At 45.5% G+C, this 25,270-nt stretch overlaps 1 protein-coding gene across 11 annotated transcripts in view; it reads right to left on the minus strand.

The window, feature by feature from the left end:
• Positions 1 to 25,270, minus strand: part of LOC104020486 (GON-4-like protein) — a 31,890-nt gene that overhangs the window by 5,506 nt on the left and 1,114 nt on the right. For 8 of the 11 annotated variants that reach the window (XR_015707883.1, XR_015707885.1, XR_015707884.1 and 5 more), the window contains exons 2-24: positions 22,665 to 22,826; positions 21,728 to 21,924; positions 20,249 to 20,323; positions 19,845 to 19,895; positions 19,381 to 19,431; positions 18,516 to 18,611; positions 18,172 to 18,276; positions 17,172 to 17,342; positions 16,141 to 16,333; positions 15,265 to 15,366; positions 14,563 to 14,603; positions 14,154 to 14,257; positions 11,728 to 11,926; positions 10,195 to 10,281; positions 9,494 to 9,665; positions 8,648 to 8,792; positions 8,317 to 8,467; positions 7,531 to 7,647; positions 3,784 to 5,523; positions 2,945 to 3,188; positions 1,779 to 1,960; positions 1,074 to 1,271; positions 364 to 507 (exon numbers count right to left, since the gene is read on the minus strand). Coding sequence is in view for 8 of the 11 variants with exons in the window: in XM_087772606.1 (XP_087628732.1) it covers positions 364 to 507; positions 1,074 to 1,271; positions 1,779 to 1,960; positions 2,945 to 3,188; positions 3,784 to 5,523; positions 7,531 to 7,647; positions 8,317 to 8,467; positions 8,648 to 8,792; positions 9,494 to 9,665; positions 10,195 to 10,281; positions 11,728 to 11,926; positions 14,154 to 14,257; positions 14,563 to 14,603; positions 15,265 to 15,366; positions 16,141 to 16,333; positions 17,172 to 17,342; positions 18,172 to 18,276; positions 18,516 to 18,611; positions 19,381 to 19,431; positions 19,845 to 19,895; positions 20,249 to 20,323; positions 21,728 to 21,924; positions 22,665 to 22,826 (4,727 nt within the window). In the remaining 3 variants the exon portion in view is untranslated. Of the gene's footprint in view, positions 1 to 363; positions 508 to 1,073; positions 1,272 to 1,778; positions 1,961 to 2,944; positions 3,189 to 3,783; positions 5,524 to 7,530; positions 7,648 to 8,316; positions 8,468 to 8,647; positions 8,793 to 9,493; positions 9,666 to 10,194; positions 10,282 to 11,727; positions 11,927 to 13,723; positions 13,902 to 14,153; positions 14,258 to 14,562; positions 14,604 to 15,264; positions 15,367 to 16,140; positions 16,334 to 17,171; positions 17,343 to 18,171; positions 18,277 to 18,515; positions 18,612 to 19,380; positions 19,432 to 19,844; positions 19,896 to 20,248; positions 20,324 to 21,727; positions 21,925 to 22,664; positions 22,827 to 25,100; position 25,270 lie in introns of those variants that run through there. The other 3 variants (XM_087772608.1, XM_087772603.1, XM_087772609.1) reach the window with 3 other exon arrangements.

The following is a 25,270-nucleotide window of genomic DNA, read 5'->3' on the forward strand; positions in this document are numbered from 1 at the left end:
TTTATGCTTGCATCGGTACTACTTCATGAGTATTTTGAGATTATTCCACATCCAGCTGTCAAATTAGCATAGAAACATCCCTCCACAATTCTAGGCAGACTCTGTAGGAGGCACTAAGCTAAAATTTCACCTGCAAGATGATAAAAGCAAGGTGGAGGTAGGAGAGAGGAGACTCACACAAGCCAGTTAATTGTAAAGCCTCTTGAAGAGGCAGCATCAATTCTCCACCGCACCCCCCCAGAGGGCGACGGCACTTGCTGAAGTCTCGTGGTCGCAAAGAGCAGCACTGGGAGCAGGGAAGCAGGCCAGCTAACCGCGCTCTCGGGGGCTTTGAGTGAAGGAGGTACCTAGATGCCCGATTACCTCTGCAATCTCCTGGGGGAGGCAGTCTGCACAACTCTGCAGCACTTTGATGATCTTCTGATGGTGGGCAGGATTTTCAGCAAAACAAATCTCCAGCTGCCTGAGGAACTTTCGGCTTTTTTCAAATGCTTGCTGCTCTTCAAACTGACCAAAAGAAAAAGATTCACCCCTCACATTCAGCAACGTATTTCCAAGCATCTCTAGTTGGCTTAAGCAAGCTATAAAATGCCCATCTTGCTCTTTGCTTTCCATTTGTATTGACACCCATTGCAAAACTGGTGGAGGTGGAGGAAGAGAAGCAGGACTTTGTATAATCAATACGTACGTGAGCTATAAAGTTTTGCTTTGACCATATGCACACAAGATCGGAAAATCCAGAACGAACGTAACGGGTGAAAACCTCTGCCTTACAAAGTGGAAGGCTGGTTTGTGAGACAAGGGAGCCATTCCACTTGCTGCATCTGCACGTTGTCTCTGCAGTCAGGTTCTGCAATGCGACTGGGAAAGGCTCATTCTCCACAGTAATATTTAGTATGAGACTTAAAACAAACACTAGACTTTTCAATTCTGATTAATAAAACAGCAAGGTAAGCAAATGATTTACCAGCTGTTGACCTTTCTTGCCTTAGGAAGAGCTCCTTGTTCTTCCACTCCCACAAGCATTCACATTGTCTGCTTAAAATCTGGTCTCCTTCTTTTATTCTACCTACCAGTCCACACTCCAAAGCTTGTTCTGGTAAAAGAAAGGCGGCAAAATCTGTGAGCAACTGCGGCCAGTCGTGCAACAGTTTCTGTAAAGTGGAATAGAGATCCACAGCTGTTCGCTTGTCCGTGCTAATCTCAAACTCATAGATAACGCGAAGAAAGTCTTCATACTTTCCAGGAACATGCTGCAAGGCTTCACGCACCTGGAAAGAGCAACAGACCCTTACAGGACTCCGTAACAGCCAGGAAGAAAACAAGTTAATTTAGAAATCTTTGATCTCTTGCTACTCAGAATTTACACAGTGCTTCCAGTTTTGTTGAGCCAACCAAGTCTCTTCCTTAATGATAAATTTGAACTGCTGACAAGAAAGATGGGACCGAATCCGAGACTATGAAATGCTGAAACGAAGAGGCCCGGTGTTGCAGACTGACTGCAGCCAGCAGCCACTCGCTCACTCCCCACCTCCCCTAGGCGGGACAGGGCAGGGAAGAGGAAGAGCAAAAGCAAGAAAACTCACAGATCGAGACAGAGACCACTTAAGAAGTGACGGACCACCACGTGGGGTGCTATGAAGAAAGATAACTCCATCGCCACCAGATCCAGTGCACCCAGTTAGAACTGGCAGTTGTGTGGCTCAGCCGTGAGCTGTCTTAGAGGACTCAAAGCGTCTGACGTTCCTGTTTCTGGGTTCCATACTGGCCTGGCTTACCCTGGTTAGATAGGCTTGTGCAAACGCCAGATCCTTCTGCTCCCGCAGGGGATCTCTCTCCAGGATGTCTTCATCGTACAAGAGCAGCAGCTTAGATGTATCTTTGCTAGCACGAGCCCGTCCCCTCTTATTTCTGGTTCTGTGGGAGCTCCTGCTCTTCCCAGGGGCTTTCATGTTTTCTCCTGTGAAGAAGCACACAGCAAGCTGTACAGGAATTTTCCACATGTTCCCTGGGCTGGCAGACAACTACTCTTCTACATCAATATTGCAATAGAGAAGTAGGTTTTCAGAGCTAGTGATGAGTTAACTGTTTACGCTCTCCTGTAAGCGTATGAGCAATAGCCTTTTCATTAGTCAGGCTGGCTAACATATTTTAAATTGGCTATTTTCATAGCATCTGACAGGAAAAATCTCTGGATATAGCAACAAACCCATCCCAGCCGTTACTCAGCTAGCGATCTACTAATAAATACATCTACTGCATACCAGGGGCAGAAAAATCGTAGCGGGTGAAGAGAGATACAATAGAGCATCAGAGCCGGCTCTAACACTGGCAAATCATCCTTTGAGCTTATTACGTACATGAACAGAGTCAACATCACAGATAAATAACTGGTGTCGCATAATAGCGAATGCAATGGTGTACCAAGAGTTGCTACATCGAGACTTTAATGTCTTTAGATTAGGAATCTGTTGGTCTAATGGGCTGAGGGCCACCTCCTCAGAGTTCACTGCTCAAATTCATCCACCGCTTGCTATATTCTGTGAAGGTATTATTTTGTTTCATTTCTTTTTCCCCAACATGACCTTTTAATGCAAAGTTCAATTTAGCAAAGGTTTGACTATTTAATATTGTTCTTATCGAGGTACTGGGTATTAGCTGACACAAACCACAGATCCTGTGTCTGCAAATTTTTGAAACGTAAGTGCATTAGAATGGACTGAAGACACTCGGTTCCAATGCACAAGGGCTCCTGTGGTAAAAACTGTTTTTACAGGATTGTGACTGTGTTGCAAAATTTAATTTCCAGATGGAATGCATCTCTAAGCCCAGATACGCTAAGTGAAATTAAACCCAGCGACCGTTTCCCCATGGTTTTGCTTTTAATGCAGAGAGCAGCTCTGTTTCCCCACGCCCTGTGTCGAAAGAAGCCCACGGGACTCACCTGCTGGCATTCTGTGGGCTTCCACCTGCGGGGCCGCCTTTGTCAACGGGAAGGCGGATTTCGGTTCCTCTGATGTGTCTCCACATATTTCATCGTCTTTCTGTAAACTCTCTATTCCTTCCCCTTCCTCCTCCTCCTCTTCCTCAGGCTCAGAGTTCTCTTCCTGGGAATTCTCTTCTTCAGAATCTCCTTCTTGGCTTAAACGTCTCTCTGTTGCAAGCCAAGTAAGTTTTTCCATTGTCTCCTTAGAAAGCAACAACAAAAACTCCTCACATTGTTTTCTTTTAGTGCTTGTTTTAATGGCATTCAGCAACTAGCTCACTCCGTCACAGCTCTAACAGCCAATTTCACAGATCGACATCTGACCAACTAGAGGATTCTACTGAAGGCACAGAATTCAACGACAACCAGAACTGCCTATTTTTGTATCGCACGCAAAATTAAATTTCAGAATCTGCCACTCAGAAAAGCCTTAAGTTAGACGGGATGCCTTAACGATCATCTTAGTTCTTAAAGGCTTACTGGAATTGTGACCTGGAAAATCATTTTCACTTCAAGTACTTCTTACTAAAGAACAGCCTCAGTTGAGGCAGTCCTTACAACTCCGCAGAATTTAAATCTGCATATTGGCAAGATATTCCTTTAGCTTGGACTTAAAATCTGCTCAGAAAAACATGGTGTCCAATTTCTCTGTAAAACAGCCCAATACCGTGCTATACAGTTAACAGTCCAGCTTTCCAACTGGAGTCAAATTGTGATTTGCCCTGACCCCAACTAGGGTGTTTCAGGACACCGATATTTGTCATTAGCAAGTTTTTTTAAGTTCTATTTGCTTTTACCTGAAGTTCTGGCACTGAAAGAATAGATTCTTCTGAGGCCGATGACATTTCTTCATCCTCATCTTGTGTAAAATCATCAAAGTCGTCTTCTTCCTCCTCTTCTTGTCCTTCTCTCTCTCCTCCAGCTTCAGGGCCAGCTGGTGTCCCAACAGACTGGCCATCTATACTGGATGAATCCTCTGGTCTTCCTAGTGGACTACTAAATTCTGCCTCAACATCTGCTGTGTACGAAAGATTCTTTGGAGACTCACTGCTTACTTGTGGTCCAGCAGCAACGCCTGCATCCATCTGCTGTTCACCGTGGGGAGATGACTGCAAAGCCCGTCGTTCTTCTTCTCCCTTCTCGTCACACGAAGTATGTTCCTTTTTAATTTCTTTCAGGTCATTCGAACATGAACACGCAGCCTCCATGTTCAGCTCCTGGCCAAGATCCAGCATGAATTCCTCCTTCACATCAGCACATAAAAGATCCCTCTTCTGTACTGGATTTACTTCCTTGGTAGCATCATTTGAATCTTCAGGCTCAATTTTCACCGTTTCGTCTGGGTCTGCTAAGTGAGGCAAAAGCTCCACAGACAACGGCTCTGAAGCATTCTCGTCTCCTTCTACCACTGTCCAGCTACAGCAGTCACTCTTATTTACGTTTTCCTGACCGCCGTTATTTGAAGTGGCAGGATTTGTACTACGCTTCTCCTTGGGGGAGACAGCGGGGCATGAAACGTACAGCTCCGGGGGTTCAACCTTGGGCTCCACCGCGGGATAGGTGTTTTTGTTGTTTCCAGCAGGGCAGGAAGGCACCAGCTTCAGCTGTTCTTCATTTTCACCAACGGATGATGCAGAAAGACCAACAGGGTTAGAAGAGACGATCAATGAAGGGATTGAAGAAGTCACTAGAGGCTGATTTAAGGGACACGGGAAAGTGGATGGATTTACCAATAAGGTTGTAACTGGAATAGCCTGAGTGCCTCTACCAACTGTTGTATTTATGGGCTGAATCATATTGCAACCATTGCCTATATTAACCACTTTCACCGTGGTAGCAGGTACAGTAAGGATGACAGGAGATGGCTGAATCAAGGGGGAAGTCTTCATCAGCGGGGCAGATTTTGTCCCTTTTTTCTTTTGGTATCCCTTGCGAACACAAGGTTTGCGTATTTTTGCTCCGGCCAAAGCTGGCAACATCAGTTTTGGCTGAAAAGTTACTGGATTTGAGGACACTAGAGCTGGTGCTACAGCAGCTGAGAAAGCTTGTCTGGAGTCCGAATGCGAAGTGGAGAGCACGTTCTGAAATTCCAAGCCATCCCCACTTCCCACCACCGCTGGAACGTTCAAAGGCTGCACTCCCGGCACCGTCTGCATAACTGTAGCTGGCTGGATAAGCCGAGGAATCTGAACCATAACCTTGCTGGGAGGAGCTTCTGACTGGGACAACTTCACAGTTTTCTGGATGTTAATAGCATTGGAATTGGGCTGCAGACAAGGACTCGGTCGAATGAGGACAGGCTTCAGAGCCGAAGACCTCTGCCTCCTCCATGCTCTCCTAGAGAATCGATTGGCAAGGGGCTTTAAGGTCAGTACTAGTCCCTTCGGCATGAGTAGAGGGTATTTTTCATCATATTCTGTGTCTGAAGTTTCCTTTCCTGTCCCCAAAAAGACAGATTCTGCATCAGGTGAACCTGGCATCTCCCTGGCATCTTCTGCTAATTGCTTCAGCTCCCCCTGAATGGAGGGCAAGCTTGCCTAAAGGGAACAAGAGTTTATTAGTCCAGTCCGTAGGCCGTTCCTCTATTACCGCCTTCAAGCAGCACCACAGAAGGCGACAGCCAGCAACTTGCTTCTAAAAGTAAAGTGGTTTTTATTTATACTACTGTATATTACTTTATGTTTACTGTATATTACTTTATATTCACAAGTTTTACTCCAAAGCCTTCAAAAGAATCCAAGAGCCTGAAAGAAAAAACAGAACTGAATTGCTTTATAAAGGTTCCTTTAGTAAATACAAGATTTTGTGGGAAGGAAGCGTCGCTGGCACAACGAAATACAATAGGCAATTAAGAAACCGGATTTCATGGCATCCGAGTCTAATTCTTTCCTCAGACACAGCCGTCCCTGACTGACGCGCAGGCATGGGCACTGTGCCTCCAGCTTAGTTTTCCTTGTGCGAAGCACCTCAGAGAAAGAATCCTTGCAAAGCATGAGACATTTGGGTATAACAAAAATAACAGCCACGCTGCAGGTGAAAATAACCTTAAAAACCCCACCCCAACCCCCCAGTTTCCTCCTTTCTCTTCGAAGGTGAGGTTTTAAGGGGGAAGAACACGCCGTCTCATGGCTGTAATACAGCGGGAAAGATGGCAACGCTGCTAACCGTAAGGCAAGGGTAAGACTATGCTGATTAACAATTAACAAAGCCAAATAACAAAATGAACACATCAAACCAGAGCCATCAGCAATACATCCACGTAGCAAAACAAGGACGTGACAACAAACGCTGTATGTCCCTGATAACTTCAATCACGTGCTGCAGCTGGGCAGACAAGCACCCAGAGCAGTGTATAATACTTCCAATATTCCAGTTCTGTTTCATATCTTTATCGATGACCTGGACGAGGGGATCGAGGGCACCCTCAGTCGGTTTGCAGAGGACACCCAGTCGGGGGGAGCGTTGATCTGCTGGAGGGAGGGAGGCTCTGCAGAGGGCCCTGGCCAGGCTGGAGCAAGGGGCCCAGGCCACAGGGTGAGGGGCAGCCAGGCTCAGGGCCGGGTCCTGCACTGGGGGCACCACAACCCCGGGCACCGCTGAGGCGTGGGGAGAGCGGCTGGGAGCTGCCCGGGGGAAAGGGCCTGGGGGTGCTGGTCGCCAGCCACTGAACAGGAGCCAGCAGCGTGCCCAGGTGGCCAAGAGGGCCAGTGGCATCCTTGTTTGTATCAGGAACGGTGTGGCCAGCAGGAGCAGGGCAGGGATCGTCCCCCTGTGCTGGGCACTGGTGAGGCCGCCCCTCGAATGCTGTGCTCAGCGCTGGGCCCCTCACCCCAAGGCGGCCATGGAGGGGCTGGAGCGTGGCCAGAGCAGGGCAGCGAGGCTGGGGCAGGGGCTGGAGCCCAAGGCTGGGGAGGAGCGGCTGGGGGAGCTGGGGGGGCTCAGCCTGGAGAGGAGGAGGCTGAGGGGAGCCCTCATCGCTCTCTGCAACGGCCTGAAAGGAGGCTGGAGCCGGGGGGGTCGGTCTCTTCTCCCCAGGAACAAGCGCTGGGACGAGAGGGAACGGCCTCAAGCTGCGCCAGGGCAGGGTTGGGTTGGGTATTAGGGAAAATTCCTTCCTGGAAAGGGCTGTCAGGCCCTGGCCCAGGCTGCCCAGGGCAGGGGCTGAGTCCCCACCCCTGGAGGGATTTAAAAGCCGGGGAGATGTGGTGCTCGAGGACATGGTTCAGTGGTGGCCTCGGCAGTGCTGGGTTAGCAGTTGGACTCGATGAGCTTAAAGGTCTTTTCCAACCTAAATGATTCTGTGATTCTGCTTCAGTTTGCTAAGTACTACTGTCCTTGCTATGTTTACTAGGTAGACTCAGGATAACAGAGGCTCCCACGCAATACAACCAGACCACCTTTTGACTTCAGAGCTGTAGGCTAAAGCAAACAACTCACTCTGGACGTAGGCTGCAAAGAAAAAGAAGAAAACCACGAACAACCCCCCCAATCAACCAAACAACAACAAAAGCCCGTTACGCTGGATGAAGAATAACAGAAACTACCTTTAGCCAAAATGGCAGGCGATGTTCTTCTCTCTCCACAGGCGGCTTCCACTCATTAGGCTGGATTTCCTCACAGCACTTGAACAGAATGGGCAACTGTTTTGTCTTTTTGTAGTACTATGTGGGGACAGGAGAGAATGCAAGACAAGATGACTGTGGTCACACCACCTGCCCAGTAACTGCTGGGATGCAGGATAAGGACTGTGCTCTGTAAAAGTGTTTGTGTGAATTAAGCAATTCTCATCATTACTACTTTAATAAGGTGCTACCCACAGAAACATTAAAAAAAAAGAATAATAAAGGCTGAACAAGAGCTCGCTGCTATCTTGGTTTCTCTCGAAAGCAAGCATGGAAGTTCTAGCAGCTGTGCAGGTGTACTTGCTTTAAGCGTTTCTGGTTATTATTCTCTTTGGCAGCGGCCCTCAGCTTATGGGACAGGACGCTGGGCCAGCTGGACCTTCAGCCTGACTGGAGACAGCGCTTCTGTTTAAGCTTCACTACTCAAAGTTTATTTGTATGAATTTGTCAGGATTACTGAACCCACAGTTGTACTAGGACTGTCTGCAAGTGCTGGGCTCTAACGAATCAAAATAGTAATGTAAGTACTGGCAAAGTATGGAGCCTAAGGTCTTTTTAAAGAAATCCTCAATGCTAACAAAAGGATGACTTTTTTTTTTTTTTTTTTTTAAGAAAGTGTCAGCACATATACGAAAAGGTCCTTGGAACAAACAGCACATCTCTTCTCGTGTAAGAAACACCAAACCATAATCTGAACGCATCACTTACTCTGATGATGTTATCAGGGGCTCGATTCATATTGAGATTCTTGATTCGTACTGTAAGCTGGTGGGCAGTTTTTGTGGGCAAGAGATACTTGCTGATCAAAGGCTTCGGAAATTCGGTCCCTTCAAAATGCTTCAAACCTAAAGCTAATAAACTGAAGGAAGGAAGGAGGGAGAAAAGGAAAAAAAAGTCTTTAAGACAGTACGGCAGATTGCTATTTGGATGTGCTGTTGCACGATACACAGGCATCCCGAAAATTTGCGCCCTAGGAATTCTCCTTAACACAGAACTCTCATTTGTATGCTTTTTTTCCCCAATAATTCTAAGCACCTACTTGTCCTCTGCCTTGGTGAAGATAATCTTGTCCCGGGGAGGGTTTGCTTTCAGGGAACATATTGGCAGTAACTCTGGATACATAAAGACTCTCCTTGTTGCCAAAATCCATGCCACTTGCTTCGGCAAACATGGAAATTCATTGGCTGTGAAAAGAATTAATAGCTAAGGACAGATGTATGCATGGACAAAAATAACGTTTTTCACAACTGATGTCTTGAAAACACCCTTTCTTTTGCTCCCTTCACTGCAAGAGCGAGCCTTTCTCCCTGGCTTTTAGAATGCGCGTCTTTCCTAGCGTTGGCTCTTAAGCACATTACTTTCCCCTTCCATCTTTTCTTTTGCTCTGTAACAAAAAAGCGCTTGTAAAAACCTCTGTTTATTTCAAACGAGTTCACTCTCCGGGTAGCAGAAAAGTTACAAGCCAAATATTTGAAACCAACAGTTTGGAGCTTTTTTTAACTAAAATACTCCAACAAAGGGAATATTTCCTTGAAGTGCGTTAACCAACACATTTGGAACAATTACTTTCAGTTTACCAGTTTCTTGATGGACTTCTGCAGCTCAAAACATCATCTGCAGAACGATAAATGGCAGGATTATGATCTCAAACAAAAGTCAACAGCTCATTTTACACGCTTTACTGTGTTGCAAGTTTAAGAAGCAAAAAGGCAGTCAATGAAGTGGATGGTGTTATTTAAAAATACCTCACAAAATTAAAAAAAAAAAAAATAATAAAAATTTCATTCCAAACAGCAGCCTGAACCGTACCTCATCTGGAGGGTGCACAGCATGAAGTCACTCGCACCGTAAACGCTTTCCCACCTCTTCTCTCTCAAATACTCACCACTCTTCTTCACGGCTTTGCGAGGGCTCCAGTCAACTTGGACTTGGGCGTGAAAATCTTCAATGAGCTGCAGTGCTCCCTTCAAGTTACACGGCTGGAACATCGTCTGAAACTTAGGAGTGAATGACTGACGAAGGAGCGTAGAGCTTCGAGCAAAGTTACCGAGCTCGCTCTGCAAAGTCAAACACGGAGCAAGATGAAAGAACGTGCCTTCAAACGGAAGGTAAAGCACAAATACATGTAACGAAAAAAAAAAAAACCAGCTGGTGAAGTGACAGGCATAAAAAGTAGTGTTACAGGCAGGTCTTATTTTTGAGCATTACAAATCTAGGAACAGAGGAATTTTTTCTTTTTTTTTTTTTTTTAATTCCCCCACTTTCCAGAACCTTTCAAGGTCACAGACTGTTCACTAACTACAGAAGCTGTAGTTTTTTGAACTTTGTTTTCAGTATTTCCAAGAAAATAATAAAAAAAAAATACAAAGAGATGCCAATTCAAAGCACTGTTATTAGTCAGCACAATATGAATCACTTCTCTAAGTGCTGAGCATGTTCACAGTAGGCTAACAACATCGTTCCCTTATTGAGTGGTAGTCTCGCTCAATTTAATGGGATCAATTAAATAAATTAAGCTCTCTAAATATCTCCGGTGACGAGCAACCATTAAAATTCATGTAGCTCTGATTTTAGATGTATCCTTACCAAAAACATCCTGGTAGTACTGGCCTCTGAACTTAAAGCAGGGTTGGAACTTGCAAGAAGATGGATTTGAGTCAGAAGCTGAACATGCTTGAAGAATAAAATCAGACAAATGGGGTTTTTTCAGTTTATCAGAAATCCAAGAAACTGGAAAGCACAAGTACAGAGGCACAAGAAATATCCCTGAGCACCCCAAAAATCACATTCTGACTTAAAAAAAAAAAAAAAACAAAAACAAACAACTTAAGCAACAGAAAACTGAGGGGAAACTTTAATATCCACTGGCAGGGAGTTTATTACACAGATTTTGAACACATCATCATAGGGCAGGCATTTTGAACACCTCAATTAAGTCTCAGGGAAGCTTCCTAGCTTTTGTGCCAAAGTCTCATACCAGAACGATCAATGCAGAAAGGATACTTTTTCCTAATTAAATACTTCAGTATTTCTTCAGAAACAATGGCTTCAGCTATCAGAACTCCCCATATGCACATAAACACCAGACATCTTGCTTTGCAGCTGAAAAATGAAGGTCATTTACTCTACATCTCTAACGCAAGACCCGTGTCTTTAGCTTGTGTTTGAGGGGTCTGTGTCCTTTCCTCGCTGCTGCAGACCACGACATGACACCAAGGTGCGCAGAATAATCACAGAATCATGGAATCGTTAAGGTTGGAAAAGACCCTTAAGATCATCGAGTCCAACCGTTAACCCAGCGCTGCCAAGTCCACCACTAAACCATGTCCTCAAGCACCACGTCTACCCGTCTTTTAAATACCTCCAGGGGTGGAGACTCAACCATTTCCCCGGGCAGCCTGGGCCAGGGCCTGACAGCCCTTTCGGTGAAGAAGTTTTTCCTAATATCCAACCCAAACCTGCCCTGGCGCAGCTTGAGGCCGTTCCCTCTCGTCCTGTCACTCGTTACTAGGGAGAAGAGACCGACAATAACAAACGACTACTCAGCAAGACTTGTATCGAGTTCGCACAAAACCAGTGCGTTTTGTCCTCGTGAGACCAAGCTGACGCTAAGTTTCAGGTTTTGAGAAGTCGTCCTCTTCAGCTTTGTATGGACATGGAAAAAAAAATTTGCTAAGTACAGCTTCTCATCTATGCTGCTGACAGCTTTTAAAATGTTCGAACTGAATTTCTACGCGGTTTTGCGTGGTGGGAGGAGGAAAAAAAGAATCCAAACTACATCAAGAGTAATATTCTCAGAGAGTAATAAAGAGGTTAGTGAAAACAGAGGATTTTGACACATTACAGTCAGAATTCAAACATGGCCAAGGCAGCGATCACACATGAGAACAATACAGAAGCCAAGAAATAAGCTCTACTTTGCACCTTCCATTCAAATTGTCTTTCAGTGTGGAATCAGGCCTGTAAACATCACCCATTAAAGCTCCAGCTTCAAATGTAGCTTTTTCAATTAATTTCTTTAAGAAAGCACACCAAAGTGCTCGCTGTACCCCTGCCTGTCCCACCCCCTGCAGCACACACCAAATATTCATTAGGTCGGACCAGACAACATTTTATTACCTGCTGCATTTGCTGCTGGAGCCTCTTTCTTTGCATGCTATCCAGAACAAGGCTCTGGAGAGGCTTCTCATTTTGAGGTTTTGATTTTTCTGTCTCTTGTGGTGGCTTGATCGAGGACTTTTTCATTCTCAACTGCTCAAGTTGTTCCTTCACCGTCCGGTGCTGTTCATTCAGTAAATTGGCCAGAGGCTCTTCAAATCTGTTTGAGATCAGGCAGACCGGACTATAATACGCATATGATTTAATGAACATTCACATTTATTTAGAATGTTTTACTCTGTATGTGGGATGCACAGTTTAAGAACTATCATCCCTGTGCTACTCAACACTTTGACAGTATACTTCAACTTGAAAAAACAGTTATTTAAACAGCTGGGTTATAAATAACTCTTCTCATCTACCACAGCACTGCTGCAGTTCTGGGACGGAATGCTTCCACTGCTTATTCCAAGGACAGTTACCAGTCTTGCCCACCATTCCCAGTCATATCCCACGTGTGCTCCACTCAAGTGCTCAGATACTCTCAACAGCAGTCAGGATCTACGACAATCCAAAATACATTAGAACCAATCCTATTTAACTTCGATCAGCAGGCAAGGTCTGAACCCAAGGTATTACGGGTGGCATTTTACCACAAGGGTCTCCAGAAAGATCACACACTGACCCAAATGCTGTAACTTTAAAAAAAAAAAAAAAAGTATTATCTAGTTTATGCAGAGTACTCTAGTAGACATCTGCTGATACTATCGTAAGAGCTACTCCCGCAGCAGAAAAGAGGATGTACATATTACCATCCTTTCAAAAACAGCTTCAGTTATCTCCTGCCTTATGATAGATTTTTATTTATTTTAGCTACACAAGTTAATAATCTGATTTCTGCTTGTTATCAGCTTCACTTCTGTAACAGGCCTGAAGTCAGCTGTAAGTAAAGTTGTTCCATGATGCTTCTAATGCAAGGTATCGTAAAAAACCAATAAACCTAGCAAATGGATATTTTGCCCGAAAACAACTGAGAATCCTGTATACAGATAAAAAAAACCTGTCCACCAACGAAAAATGAACACAACCAGCCATTATCAAAGACAAATGCAAACAAATAATAAGAGAGAGCATAAAGTTTCCCTGCTTTTAGTCTGTAGCTGGTTTAAGACTTGCTGCACTCCACCCTGGTACTGCTCATCCCAGAGGGAGCATGGAGGAACCCCAGCCTTCATTTTAGCTCCTTTCCCAAACAGACACAGCTTGGTCTTGAGCTGATCTGCCCCATTAACAAGGAGACACCATTCACACCGCACTTTCTATAACCGGTTAAACAGAGCGGTATTATTACCTAGAAAGAAATGCTTTAGACCCTTTCCTCTTCAAGGCTCTGTTTCCAGTATAACCCACACCAAAAATCATCAGAAGCCAATTTCCAAACTTCACAGTCATTTCAGACCTAGGCCTCAGCTATCTTATGCAGTCTTTTCCCTTAGAAAAGGCCACCATTAGATCCAAGCTATTTACTTAAAAGCTAAGGTGACCCACTTGGTCAAACCAGCTCCTCAGGTGTTTCTGGTCATCAAAATAATCTAAGGGCCGTAAGTGAACCTCACCCCTCCCTTAACAATAAAAAATAAATAAATAAATAAATAAAAAGGGCAAGACCACTATGATTTTCCTGAAATTATTTCAGAACAGTGCACCCACCACCACAGCGTAAAGCGCAAGATTTAAGAGAGCTAGAGCGGCTGTCGCTTTGAGGTTGGGATCTTCTTTGCACAGGCCTTACATAGCTTCGATCACATCTGCAGCAACACCCCAGCATCCCCTGCTTCTCTACCCATCGCTTCCAAGTACCCTCGCCGGTCATGCAATATCCCGCTCCACTAACTACCGTTAGTTTAACAGCTGAAGTAAGTGACTTAGCAGGTAGCGAAGCAATTTTTTCAGAAGAATTAGTCTAATAAAGGAGGGATATGCGGATGGTCTTGAGAAATAAACACAATTTAAATACCCAGGGACAGGATATATAGCACGGAGATTAAAGAAGCAGGAACGGAATCCCTCACTAGCGATGGTGGCCTGTTGGAAAACATCACCATTCTGAAAGACTTCAGCTGTTTTCAGCTATCGTACAGAGCAGCTGGCACCAGTCTTTCAGTGCAGGCATTCTCGCTGTCTCTTTCTGAACAGTTACATCTGCGTTGTCGTCATCTTCTTCAGATGCATCACAATCAGTAAAGTCAAAGGTGGCAGACAGAAAAAAGAGGGTCAAGTGTTCGATCTCACAAATAAAAAGGGCTCAGAGCTTTCAAAACAGTGGCCCGTGCTGAAAAGGCGTTCTCTCTTTGGTGGATGGCCTAGTACAGCTGCAAGTAACCACAGGCTTTTTATCATAACAGAGTTATTTTTTTAATTTTACGACCATAACCAAATGATCCTACCTCAGTGCTTGTGGTGTATTAAAATTTGGCCGTGACTCTGTAATGTTATCTTCATCTTCTGGACCTTCATCTTCCATGTTTGAGAAACCCATCTCGTCCTGAAACTGACAGCAAACGCGTAGCACCCGTCAGGACCAGAAAGCTCAAGCCGTGCCTTTACCACCAACTGCCGTTAGCTAACAAAGCTCACGATGATCCTCTTAGCATAGGTATTCATCTCTGCAGGGACTTATGGAAGTTCCTATAGACGTTCCTTCCCAAAGCTAAAAACGACACTTTTACGGTAGGGCCCTTTGCACGTAGTCAGCGCTAAGCATCTTGCAGAGATCGCCCTGTTTGGGCTTTAGGGACTTCACGTCAGATCTGAGCAAGATCTCTTCTTCAGTGCTATACCCAATTTATCACTTACTGTCTCAAACAGCTCCTCCATCAGTTCATTCACTTCCTTTTCTGCAAGTAAAATTAAAAAAAGTATGAAGATTCCTTTTCCAAGAAACACTTCGCAATCCTATCAAGTCATTTAAGGAATCTCTTTCAAAGGGAAACCCTCTTCTTGCAAAGAGAGGACCAAGAAGGAAAGGCCCCTGATATTATATCCCTTTTTAATCCTGGGCCCCAAAAAACTTCAGCTGAGACTGTTTTGATTTAAAAATGTCATATAAAAACTAATTTTCAGAATTAAATTTAAAGCTATGTTAACCTGTAATAAGACCTAAACCAGGTGTGCTTTATTGAGAAGATGAAAAGCGGTATGTTTACAAAACCAACTCCAAGACTGTAAGGACTTGGAGAAAACTTGATTACACTAAAGTCATAAGGCAAGCATTCAATTCTGAATTGGCTGAAGCTTTATGGAAGACTGTACCACCACATCGGCATCATTCTTCAGTCTCTGCTATGGAGTAAAGCTGCATCTGGCAGCACAGCAGCTCTGGCTGGATCCTTTTATGTATTCACAGAAAGCCAGCTTTGCACAGAGAAGCTGTTCAAGTCAGTATGCAGGGTTTTTTTTAATTAGCCTACACTGCAAAATCTTTGCAACAAAACACTCGCTTTTCAAAATGAATTGCTAATCTAATGAGAAAGGAGGTGGGATTCCCAAAGGACTTACTGGTAATTCTCACAGCGCGATCGTTTCTGAAGTCTTCTGTATCTGGTTCATCCAGATCTTCCAGGAAGTTGTACTCAGGGTCATCGTCATCATCTGCTTCATCTAGCAAGAAGCATGTTTTGGAACGTCATTACCCTGCCCCAAGACCAATCGGTAGCCAGGAGCAGCAGCACTTTGTTACTGCCTGACCTGGCACAGAGAGGGCTAGGATTGCTGCTTGAAATTAACTGTACGTTCCTTTTTATGGAAGCCATATCGAGCCCATCCTCTTTTCAACCTGAGCTACTAGGATCCTTCTTTGTAGCCATTCCCATTTAGAAAAGCTGGATTTATTCTCTGTGACCTGAGTTTCAGCCAAATTTAGAAAGAGTGAAGTAGTATCATTTCAATTTGTGTTTTATATTCAATTTGCACGACTGTAAGCAACCGGTAAATTCAGGACAAAAGGAAGTCAAGCCCCAAAGCTTGTTCTTGTTTCTTCTCGAAGAACGAAATAGTTGTTCCTACCAGAACAAGTCATGTCCCTAAGAAGGAGGATGGCACACTCAGACAGATTCAGGTGTTTCGATGCTGCCAGCTTCATGACACAGCACGACAGATTAAGGGCTGAAACACCTAACTTTCGTTTATGGCTGCCAGCTACTGCACTGCTGGCTAGTAAATATTTACAAGTGAGACACCTGAAGTTTAAAAACCCTCACAAACGTCCCTGGAGAAGATGAGGAAAGCTGATGGCATGCAAAACACAGGCACATTACTAAACAAGATAATGGCTGCAGCCAAGAACAACATGTATAAACAGAAAGAAAAAGCTCTAGCCTTTTAACGTAACCCCCAATTCCAGTGAACACCACCACCACCACATCTGCCGCATACCTTCATTTTCCACGTCGTCGTTCATGAGTCCTCCAAGCCACCTTTTCCATTCTTCATCATCTGCGGTGTTGGGATCGTACATATCAGGCGTGATGTCTGGGGCTCGCAGCTCAGCCTCCAGCTGACCGAGGGGAACATCTTTCAGAGGTCTCTTAGATCGGGTTCGGAAGGCGATGAGGCTGTCTTCCAGAGACTGAAAGGTGAGGGAAAAGCACAACGGAATTATGACGTCTCCGCTTTTCTCAGTTTCTCTGGCAGCGGGGTTTTCAGCCCAGCCAAAAAAATCCAATACCAAAAATATTGGATTCCTGCCACAAAGAATCATTTACTTTGGTAGTCCGAGAAAGCTCAACTTTCATTACTCTCGCTATTAAACTGTTATTGTTTATAAATGTATTATTGTTCATTTATCTCATGCTAAACTCTTATCTGCTACTGAGGAAGCAATCTCCGCTTGCAATATTTGATTATTTCACACATGTTTTACTGTTTGCCCTCTTCACTATCTGAAATGAATCTCGAGCAGCAGCGCGGGACGGTTTCTTCACGACTCCTCAGCCCTGCGCAGTAACGCAGATCAGTAATATTTTTCTCATTATTAATACGAAAGAGTGGTTCTCCATACAACCAGCCTTCCTCAGGTGTTAATACCGTACTTGCCTGCGAAACACAACTAAGCTGACAGGATATCTTTCAGAAGGAAAACTATTTTCATTAGTTATGTAAATGTCACAGAATTACATTTCACAGTCAAAACAATGGCAGTGAGAGACTTAGGAGAATAGAAAGTGTAGTTACGATACAAGAAACTACAAGTATACGCCACTAACAACACATCACTAACAGCTACCTCTATTCCCTCCCAGAGCTAGCGCCCTACACACTACGGAGGTTCAGCCTATGATGTAAAGTTAGAAAAGGAGAGCAGAACGCCGCCAACGCAATAGCAGAGAACACCAGAAAGCTACCTCCTTTCTAACCGATTTTACTCAAACAAAACCCACGCTATTGCAGCATCCCCCAAACGGTACCTGGTAAGAATCCATGCATACGGGGCTCGAAGCCAATTCTTCATCCACTGCATGCAGCTTCTCCATGAACGTGCTGTCTTTGTTTTGTTTCGGTTTAGGAGGTGGCGGAGGTCCCATGGGAACTACTTCAGCACTAATATGTCTAACGACAGGTGTAGTAACCTTCTCCATCTAATCAAAAAGGCCTTTGTGTTAAAAGGTTTTATTTAGAACATAAATTTCCAAGGACAGAATAAGTCTCTTTTTCTGTTTGACCAGAGTCTAGCACAATCGAAATGGGAGAAACGCTTCACAGAAGGAAATGGATTCTTCGTATTACACTCACTCTGATTTCCAGACAGTACAAATAAATTTACTGTTAAAAAGACTTGCAGGAAAGGAAGATTTGAGTATCAGTCTCAACATTACTAGAGCTGATAAACCTGAACGCTAGTAATTGTGGCACCCTCCCAACCCTCCCCCAAACAAACCCACGGCGAGCAGAACGCGGAAATATCAATACATTATTGCTCTTTCTCCGATTCCAGTGTCAGTGGTCCGTTCTCACAGTCGCTTTCTCATTCTTGTCTGTCGATACTCAGCTCTTATCGCACTGCGCATACTGCTTCTACTGATTTGACAGTGCCTACAGCCACCACAAATACCTTTATGCTTTTATCGAAATCAATTTCTCCTCCTAAGCCAAGCACAGAAAGCAATTCTCCTGCACTCCTCTCAAAAACAATCAGAAAAATAATCATTATCTGAAGAAGAGCCGATTGTTTCCATTGCCAGGGCTTTTTTAAGTCCTCGTGTTTATGTTAGGCTAAGCTCTTCCTGCAAGGGTTGCACTTCACTGCTTACGCAGGAATCATCGCAGTGGGATGCCAAACCCACGCAGCACTTGCAATGTCACCACAACTTGAAGCAATAATAGGTATTTTTGCTTTTGCATCAATAATTTAGGAATAACGACTGAAAGTTGTTTCTAAAGAAAGCAAAAACTCTCTCGCAAGTTTACCTCGCAGAGCGTGCCTCCCTCTTCATCAGATGATCGCCTTGTCCTAGAGCGTTTCGCTCCCCGAGGGGAAGAAGCAGTGCTCTCCACATCACTTTCCAGTAAGCTCTGCAGTGCCAGAGATGCAAAATGCAATCAAACAATCATGCCACAAACACTGCTTCAACTAATATTCCAAAGACTCCTTTTTAGCCAAATGAATGATACAGCATTGAAGAAAGATTGCTAGAAGGTCTGGGACAGCTTGCAAGTTTTCACATGTTAAAATAAAGAGAGCATTCTACTGCCTCAAACAGGCAGCCAACCCCATGCTGAACAGAACAGATCTTTGTACGAGTTGCATTTACCTCTTCCGCAGTCTCATCCTCATCCTCATCGTCAGGCTGGTATTCTTCATCAGATGAATCGTCTTCCTCAAGAGGAATGTCCACAAATTGAGGAGGCTGAAAAAGAACATAAGAAAGGTGACAACTTTTTACAGGCTCATCTTGCCTGTGCACTATCGGATCAAAGATCTCTAACTGAAGAGATACCCTGAAGCTCAGAAAGGAAGGAGACTACTGAAAAAGGCTGAAGAAACCAAAGAAATTACTAAAGTAAGACTGGTAAAGCAAAGTAAGTGGTTCGAAAAAGTGCAAGAACGGGCACAAACGATTTAGTATTTATATAATGGAAACACTGCATGAGCAGACACTGTCTCAAAGACACGTTTCTAGTACGTGAACGGCCTGCGACACTGCTGAAGCCTACCTACACCTCGATAACAAATCTTTTGGAGCAGAGCTCAGGAAAAAAAATTGAGATCTAGGCCATATTTCCAGGCAGTCCTAAAATGCATAAAACAGCCCTAGAGAGGAGCACCTCGCAACACGAGGCCTGGGCAGTGGCGTTCACCGTCAGATTCATCCAGGTAGAGGCTGCCGCAGTACCACCACGGGAAGCTGGACCACCCAGAAGGAAAGACCACTCCCTATGGCATGTCATCACCTCACCATGTTCTGTCTTCCCCTGCAGGCAGCTCTTTCGGGCCCTCTGTGTACCTGCTGCTACGTTACCGGCCTTGTCCTGCCTTGCACACCCTGTTTCCAATGCTCCCAGTCACCAGTACTCCCAACATGCTAGAGACGAGGCTGCTCCACCCCTCCAGAAGAGTCCTTGCTCAGCAGGGTGCCTCTAGCATGGTCTCCAATTTCCCAGCAGCAGTTCACTTACCTTCACCTCATTCGCCTTCTTAATCGGAGAAATATTCCATGTCGGAATCACCTAAAGAGAGCAAACACACTTTAACTGTCTCTGAAAAGCACGGTGTTGCACAGCTTAGGCAACCTATTAAACCAAACGAGCACTGGAGCTCGAGGCCTTGTTCTCCAAAGCAGCCAAGTAACAACAGACCTCAAACAAATGCTTTCTAAACCGCCCACGTGCTCTCTACAGGCAACAACTTTGGTATAATGGGTATAACGAACACCGTCAATTCACTGCGTTTTCTAACTCTGACCTGGTTTCTGATTCTGCTCATCTAAAATGAAGTCTTTTTTACATTGTTTTAGCTTATTTTTTCCATTTTAAGAATAAATCACATAAAAGCACACTTTACACTTCTTTGAGAAGACCCAACAACCAAAACCATTCAGGTAGGGGGAGAGGGCAACAGTAAGAGCAGGTGACGTACTTACCACTCCTTTCTCCACAACTTCCTTCAGTTTGGAACGAGTCATTTTGGGCTCCTGGAAGTTTAAAACGAGACAACAGCAACCTATTCAGCTGTTTTCCTTAACTGCAAACTTCTCCCCAGCAACTCTTCACTACAAGACTTTCTTTTTTAAAATTCGTTACCTTTTAGACATGATCAGAGTGACATCAAAAATAACCCCTCATAATTCTGTTTCATAATTTACACTCATACACAGACACCACTCACTTCATCCAGGTGGCAAATCTGGTAAAGAAATGTAAATTATGGTACTACCTATTCTACCTGTTCTCTCCATACCACATCACGGGCCGAGAAGATAGACTGGCCAAGGTATGACGCATTTGGGTCAACGGAAAAACAAAACTGAAAAAGCTTTTTACTTACAAACAAAGGTATATCTTCTGTCTCACTGATGGCTGCTTTCATCATGGCAACCACGTGCTCGTTTGTGATCACTTCCTACAGGAACACACAAAAAAGTATCCTTTACATTCTGTTTGTTAAAAAGCAACAGACTTAAGGTTAAAATAAACTAGTCGGAAACACGGTGGAGAAATATTCAGTGTACAACATACTTCGTAATTATACTGTAATAAAAAAAAGATCGTTCAGTAATCGGACAAAAAAATATAAAGTAAGCAGAGCAGTGATGAAAACATTTGCACTACGTTCTCTGTGAATGCTTTACGGAATAAATTTCCAGTAGAAGGAAAGGAAACAGTCAACACAAAAGCCCACACCAGTTTCCCTTCCCTCGTGTCACATAACCAGTAAAACGTGCCGATCCCAGCCACAAGAGAAATGCTGCTATGAAGCTGCAACAGAAAACTTAAATCCTTAAGCACTCACAGGCTTCCAACACAGTAAGGGACGAACTCCCTAGAGGAAATATGTAATAATCTACTCCGAAACGTTGTGCTACATCATTTCAGAAAACACCGTATATATTTAAAAGAAATAGGGGAAGGCAGAAGAGACCCAGTATCCGTGACTACATTTTCTGAATGCCACCAGAAGGCTCCAGGTGACTGCGAGACATTTACAGCCCTTCCACAGGGCCACGGGACAGAGAAAGGCATTAATTTATGGCACCTGCACGAGATCAGCAGGGGAATCTGCCCGAAAGACTCACGGCAGTCTCCAGTCTGTTTGCCACAGGGATGGCAAAAAGAGAAAATATCTGAGAACCCCTGGATTGGAACAACACCAGCTGCGGGGGCGGGGGGGAAAAAAAAAAAAAAAAAAAGCACAATTTTTGATCCTGTGGGAAAATAAATACTATGGTTCTCCAGACCCTGCCTATGGGATAAACTGAAATCTATACCTAATATAGGTGTAGAACTGGAGTTTCACTACACAGCTGTGACAGCACAGATACTCTTCTTGCAGTTCCTCTCTAACTGGAAGTTGTGTGATGGACTAAAAGGTCGGTTGGGGTCATTAACTAAGAGTAACGCATTTCTGTCAGCACCATTAGAATTCCACCAGGACTTCATCATGAAACAGCTGACTCAAAACAAGAAACAGCGAGTTCACAGCCTACACCTCCTCACCTGGAACCAGAAGCGTGCATTTTAGTTCAATTACTCCTGCTGCTGCTGTTACGGTACAATACAACAGACCCATATGCCATTGTAAATGAATGGAAGTCAGGGATCGATACCTACTAACACAGCCAGGCCCAGGTAACTTGTACGTACACCATGATTCTCTCTTTACAGCTTTTTATAGGAGAGATTAGGACGTGGGTGCCTACCAAGTCTTCCTTGTTCATGAAATCATGTGCTACTACTAGTACTATACTCAAGTCTAGACCGCCCTTTCTTAAAAAGCCGGGCACTTCTCCGTTCCCTCCGCACTCACATGCAGGATGTTTCGCACGTTGACAACGGTCAGGTTATGTTGTTTAGCTCCATCTTCTAAGGTGCGATCAAGGGTATCGTCTAGCTTGATGTCACAAGACAAAGATCCCTCCTCTTCTTGACTCTTCCCTTCTCTTTTCCGTTTGGTTGCCTTCCTCCTCCTCTTCCTCCTCTCAATATCCTCTCCGTCTTGCTCCTCTGAAAATTAATAAAAATGGAATCTAAAAATTCAGATACTTCACATCCAGCACATTCTGACAGTAGGAGTTTAAAAGAAAAAAAAGCTAGAATTCTGCACATGCTGAAGTGGCAGCAGCTTTCCAACAGCTGATAAGGAGATCACGCAAATGGAAATGGCCATTAGAACTAGAAAGAGCCTTCTGAATAATGGATTCCAATTCTGCAGGACCTGAGCGAGTCACATTAGTCAAGCAAATACAGGTTACGCATTTGCCTTCTCTACCAGATTGATTTTACAGAATGGGCTCAGCAGCCTTTTTACGCCTTTTCCAGAAGGAGGTGTTTGAAGAATGCCATCACGATTAAAACAGTCGCAAAACTCCAGGCACCACACAGCACCAGCAGATTCCAGTTTCCAGGACTTAAAGTATTTCCCAAGCGGCGCTGTTTTGCTGACTCAGGGAAACGAAGGAATCATAACTTCCTCTGAAGGAAAGCAGTGGTTTTAGGAATCGAAAGTTGCAGAGATCAGCTCCAGCAAGTTTCACCTGTAGTTTATTTAGCCACTGAATTACGGAGCACAGGATGAAAACTTAAAATAACGTTGCACCTAAACAGCCCCTGCCATGGTGTACCCAATGCCGGAGTTCTGCGTCTACTGCGTCAGATCCCAGGTCTGTTCCTTGCAGAAAGCTTACCCAGTGGAATAAACAGCCCCAAATCCTCATTTTCCTCATCAGTCTGCTGGGGCCACTCACCAGCTCTGGTGTTCTTCAGTGGCTTCATCACGGTAGGATTTCTAACAGCCAGCTGCAAAGAACTCCTCCCTGGGGACTCCTGCACTGCAGACTGGTTTTCAGTCAGATACGGATCCCTCTGCCCATTCACTTCCACCTCTGTGTACAGCTTCGGCGTTCTCCCTGTAAACAACACACACTAAGCTGCAGCCGCACAGACCCAGCTGAGGCTGCTGCAATTACAAAAGCTTATCGTGACCCATTCCAATCCGTTAAATCAACCACACAAGTCTAACCCAGCCTGTGAAAGCGATCCGGATACAGGGAACGCTGCAGCAGCAGCCCCATCCCGCCGGGAACAAATCCAGGCGAAGAGATCCCCACCTCCAGCTGCTTCAATCTTGCTCCCTCCACTACCGTTTTGCACAGCTACGCTCAAAACCGTTCCTGCCATCGCAAAAACCTGATGATGTTGTACTCCCTGTCGTATAAATGCAACTGCAACGACAGAAATCAACAGCTAGGGGCAGGCACTCCTTCACCAGACACATTACTCCCAGCTGGAACAGCAACCTTAGGATGCAGCTTCATGGCCACCTTGGGCCGGTTTAAAACCACGCTGCTGCTGCTGGGGTGGCTCCCTGCCCTTCCCGCTCCTGTTCTGTCCCAGCAGTTACGCAGGCCTAGAAAACGACTGTGAACTGACCCCTGTTCCGCTCCCCGTCCTCCTGACGCAAAATCAGCTTTCAGTCACATCAGTGAATTAATCACAGCAGCACGAGAGTCAGAGACAACGCTTCTCACAAGGGAAGGAAGAAGCACCGGCCCTTTTTGCTGCAGCCTGCAGTTAGACGGGCTTACAATGATTATTAAAAACAGCTGAAACCTGAAGTTTCATGAACACCTTAAGCAAGTATGGAAACGCATTGACACCCGATAGACCCGCTCCCCGGCACGGCACCAGCTGCTGCTCTGGGCTGGCACAACTATTTCATAGAATCATGGAATCGTAAAGGTTGGAAAAGACCCTCAAGCTCATCGAGTCCAACCGGTAACCCAGCGCTGCCGAGGCCACCACTGAACCATGTCCTCGAGCACCACATCTCCCGGCTTTGAAATCCCCCCAGGGGTGGGGACTCAGCCCCTGCCCTGGGCAGCCTGGGCCAGGGCCTGACAGCCCTTTCCAGGAAGGAATTTTCCCTAATACCCAACCCAACCCTGCCCTGGCGCAGCTTGAGGCCGTTCCCTCTCGTCCCAGCGCTTGTTCCTGGGGAGAAGAGACCGACCCCCCCGGCTCCAGCCTCCTTTCAGGCCGTTGCAGAGAGCGATGAGGGCTCCCCTCAGCCTCCTCCTCTCCAGGCTGAGCCCCCCCAGCTCCCCCAGCCGCTCCTCCCCAGCCTTGGGCTCCAGCCCCTGCCCCAGCCTCGCTGCCCTGCTCTGGCCACGCTCCAGCCCCTCCGTGGCCTTCGTGGGGTGAGGGGCCCAGCGCTGAGCACAGCATTCGAGGGGCGGCCTCCCCAGTGCAGTATTTGTGTAGCTGCGCAGAAAATCAGATCGGGGGTTGATCCAGATGGAGAGGAAAAAACACCCCCACGCTTCCCACCCCCCCCCCCTTCTTTTGCCAGATCAATTCTCCGATCTCACTGAGCTCAAAGATGTACGCCAGGGAAGGAGAAAAAGAATAGGATGGGCAATTTGGGGAAGGAGGGAACAACTACCTATTTCAGTAGACTTAAAGATGACTGGAGATACAAAACGAGCATCACTTTGATCGTGAGTCTCTCTCGTCTCCCTCACAAGCTCGCACATCCCACCTTCACCGAGTGCACCTCCGAGCAAGCAAAGTTCACCTGGGCTTCTTACACAAACTTCCAAAATACCTACATCCCACAGCAAATTCGTAACCTTAACACAAGCTCTACTTGCGTCGGCAAAGGATCACAGCAGAGCCCCACACGAGTGCCCCTCTAGATGGCTTTTCCGAATGCTTGAAAGAATTATCTTGAGGATGAAGTAAAACTCCGAAAACCACTATTTCTGGAAGCAGCAGCTTGCAGTTCTGCCAGTCTCACAACCAGCCAAACACTTGGTTTTTAAAAACTAAACGCAAGGTGACTGTTTCAAATCAAAGCCTGGATTTACAAAGCCTCGTCTAAAGCTTAGCTGAAAGTAACACAGCCTGCACCATGTAAAACCTGTGAAATGGGTCCATGAACGTGGCTGCTAGGACCGATCGCTATTGCGGTCCATAACAGATTAAACACAGGGGCAAGACCGGGAAAACGCGTGCGAGTTTGTAAAACCGGGCATTTTAGGTTGGACATTTGGAACAAAAGCAGCTGCTAAAGCGCTTCGTGTTTGGCAGCGCTGGAGATGAGCGGCTTAAGCTCCCTGTTAGTTTTCTAAGGTTTTAAGGGAAGAAAACCCCCAGGCTTTGAAGACGGGATGCCTGCTAACCGTAACGCTTCAGGGAAAGGAAACCACCGCAAAGCCTCATCACCCGAAGGAGCAGCTTCGCACGAACAGGCCGACGGCGGCCTCCCTTCGCTGCCCGCGGCGGGGTCCCGGGGCACCGAGGCCAGAGCAGCAGCGGGGCGGGGGAGCCGCCGGACGCCCCGGCCCCGGCA

This window comes from Nipponia nippon, unplaced genomic scaffold, assembly GCF_047370975.1.
Source record: "Nipponia nippon isolate SJK-2023a ecotype South Korea unplaced genomic scaffold, ASM4737097v1 scaffold_36, whole genome shotgun sequence".
NCBI classification, from domain to species: Eukaryota; Metazoa; Chordata; class Aves; order Pelecaniformes; family Threskiornithidae; genus Nipponia; species Nipponia nippon.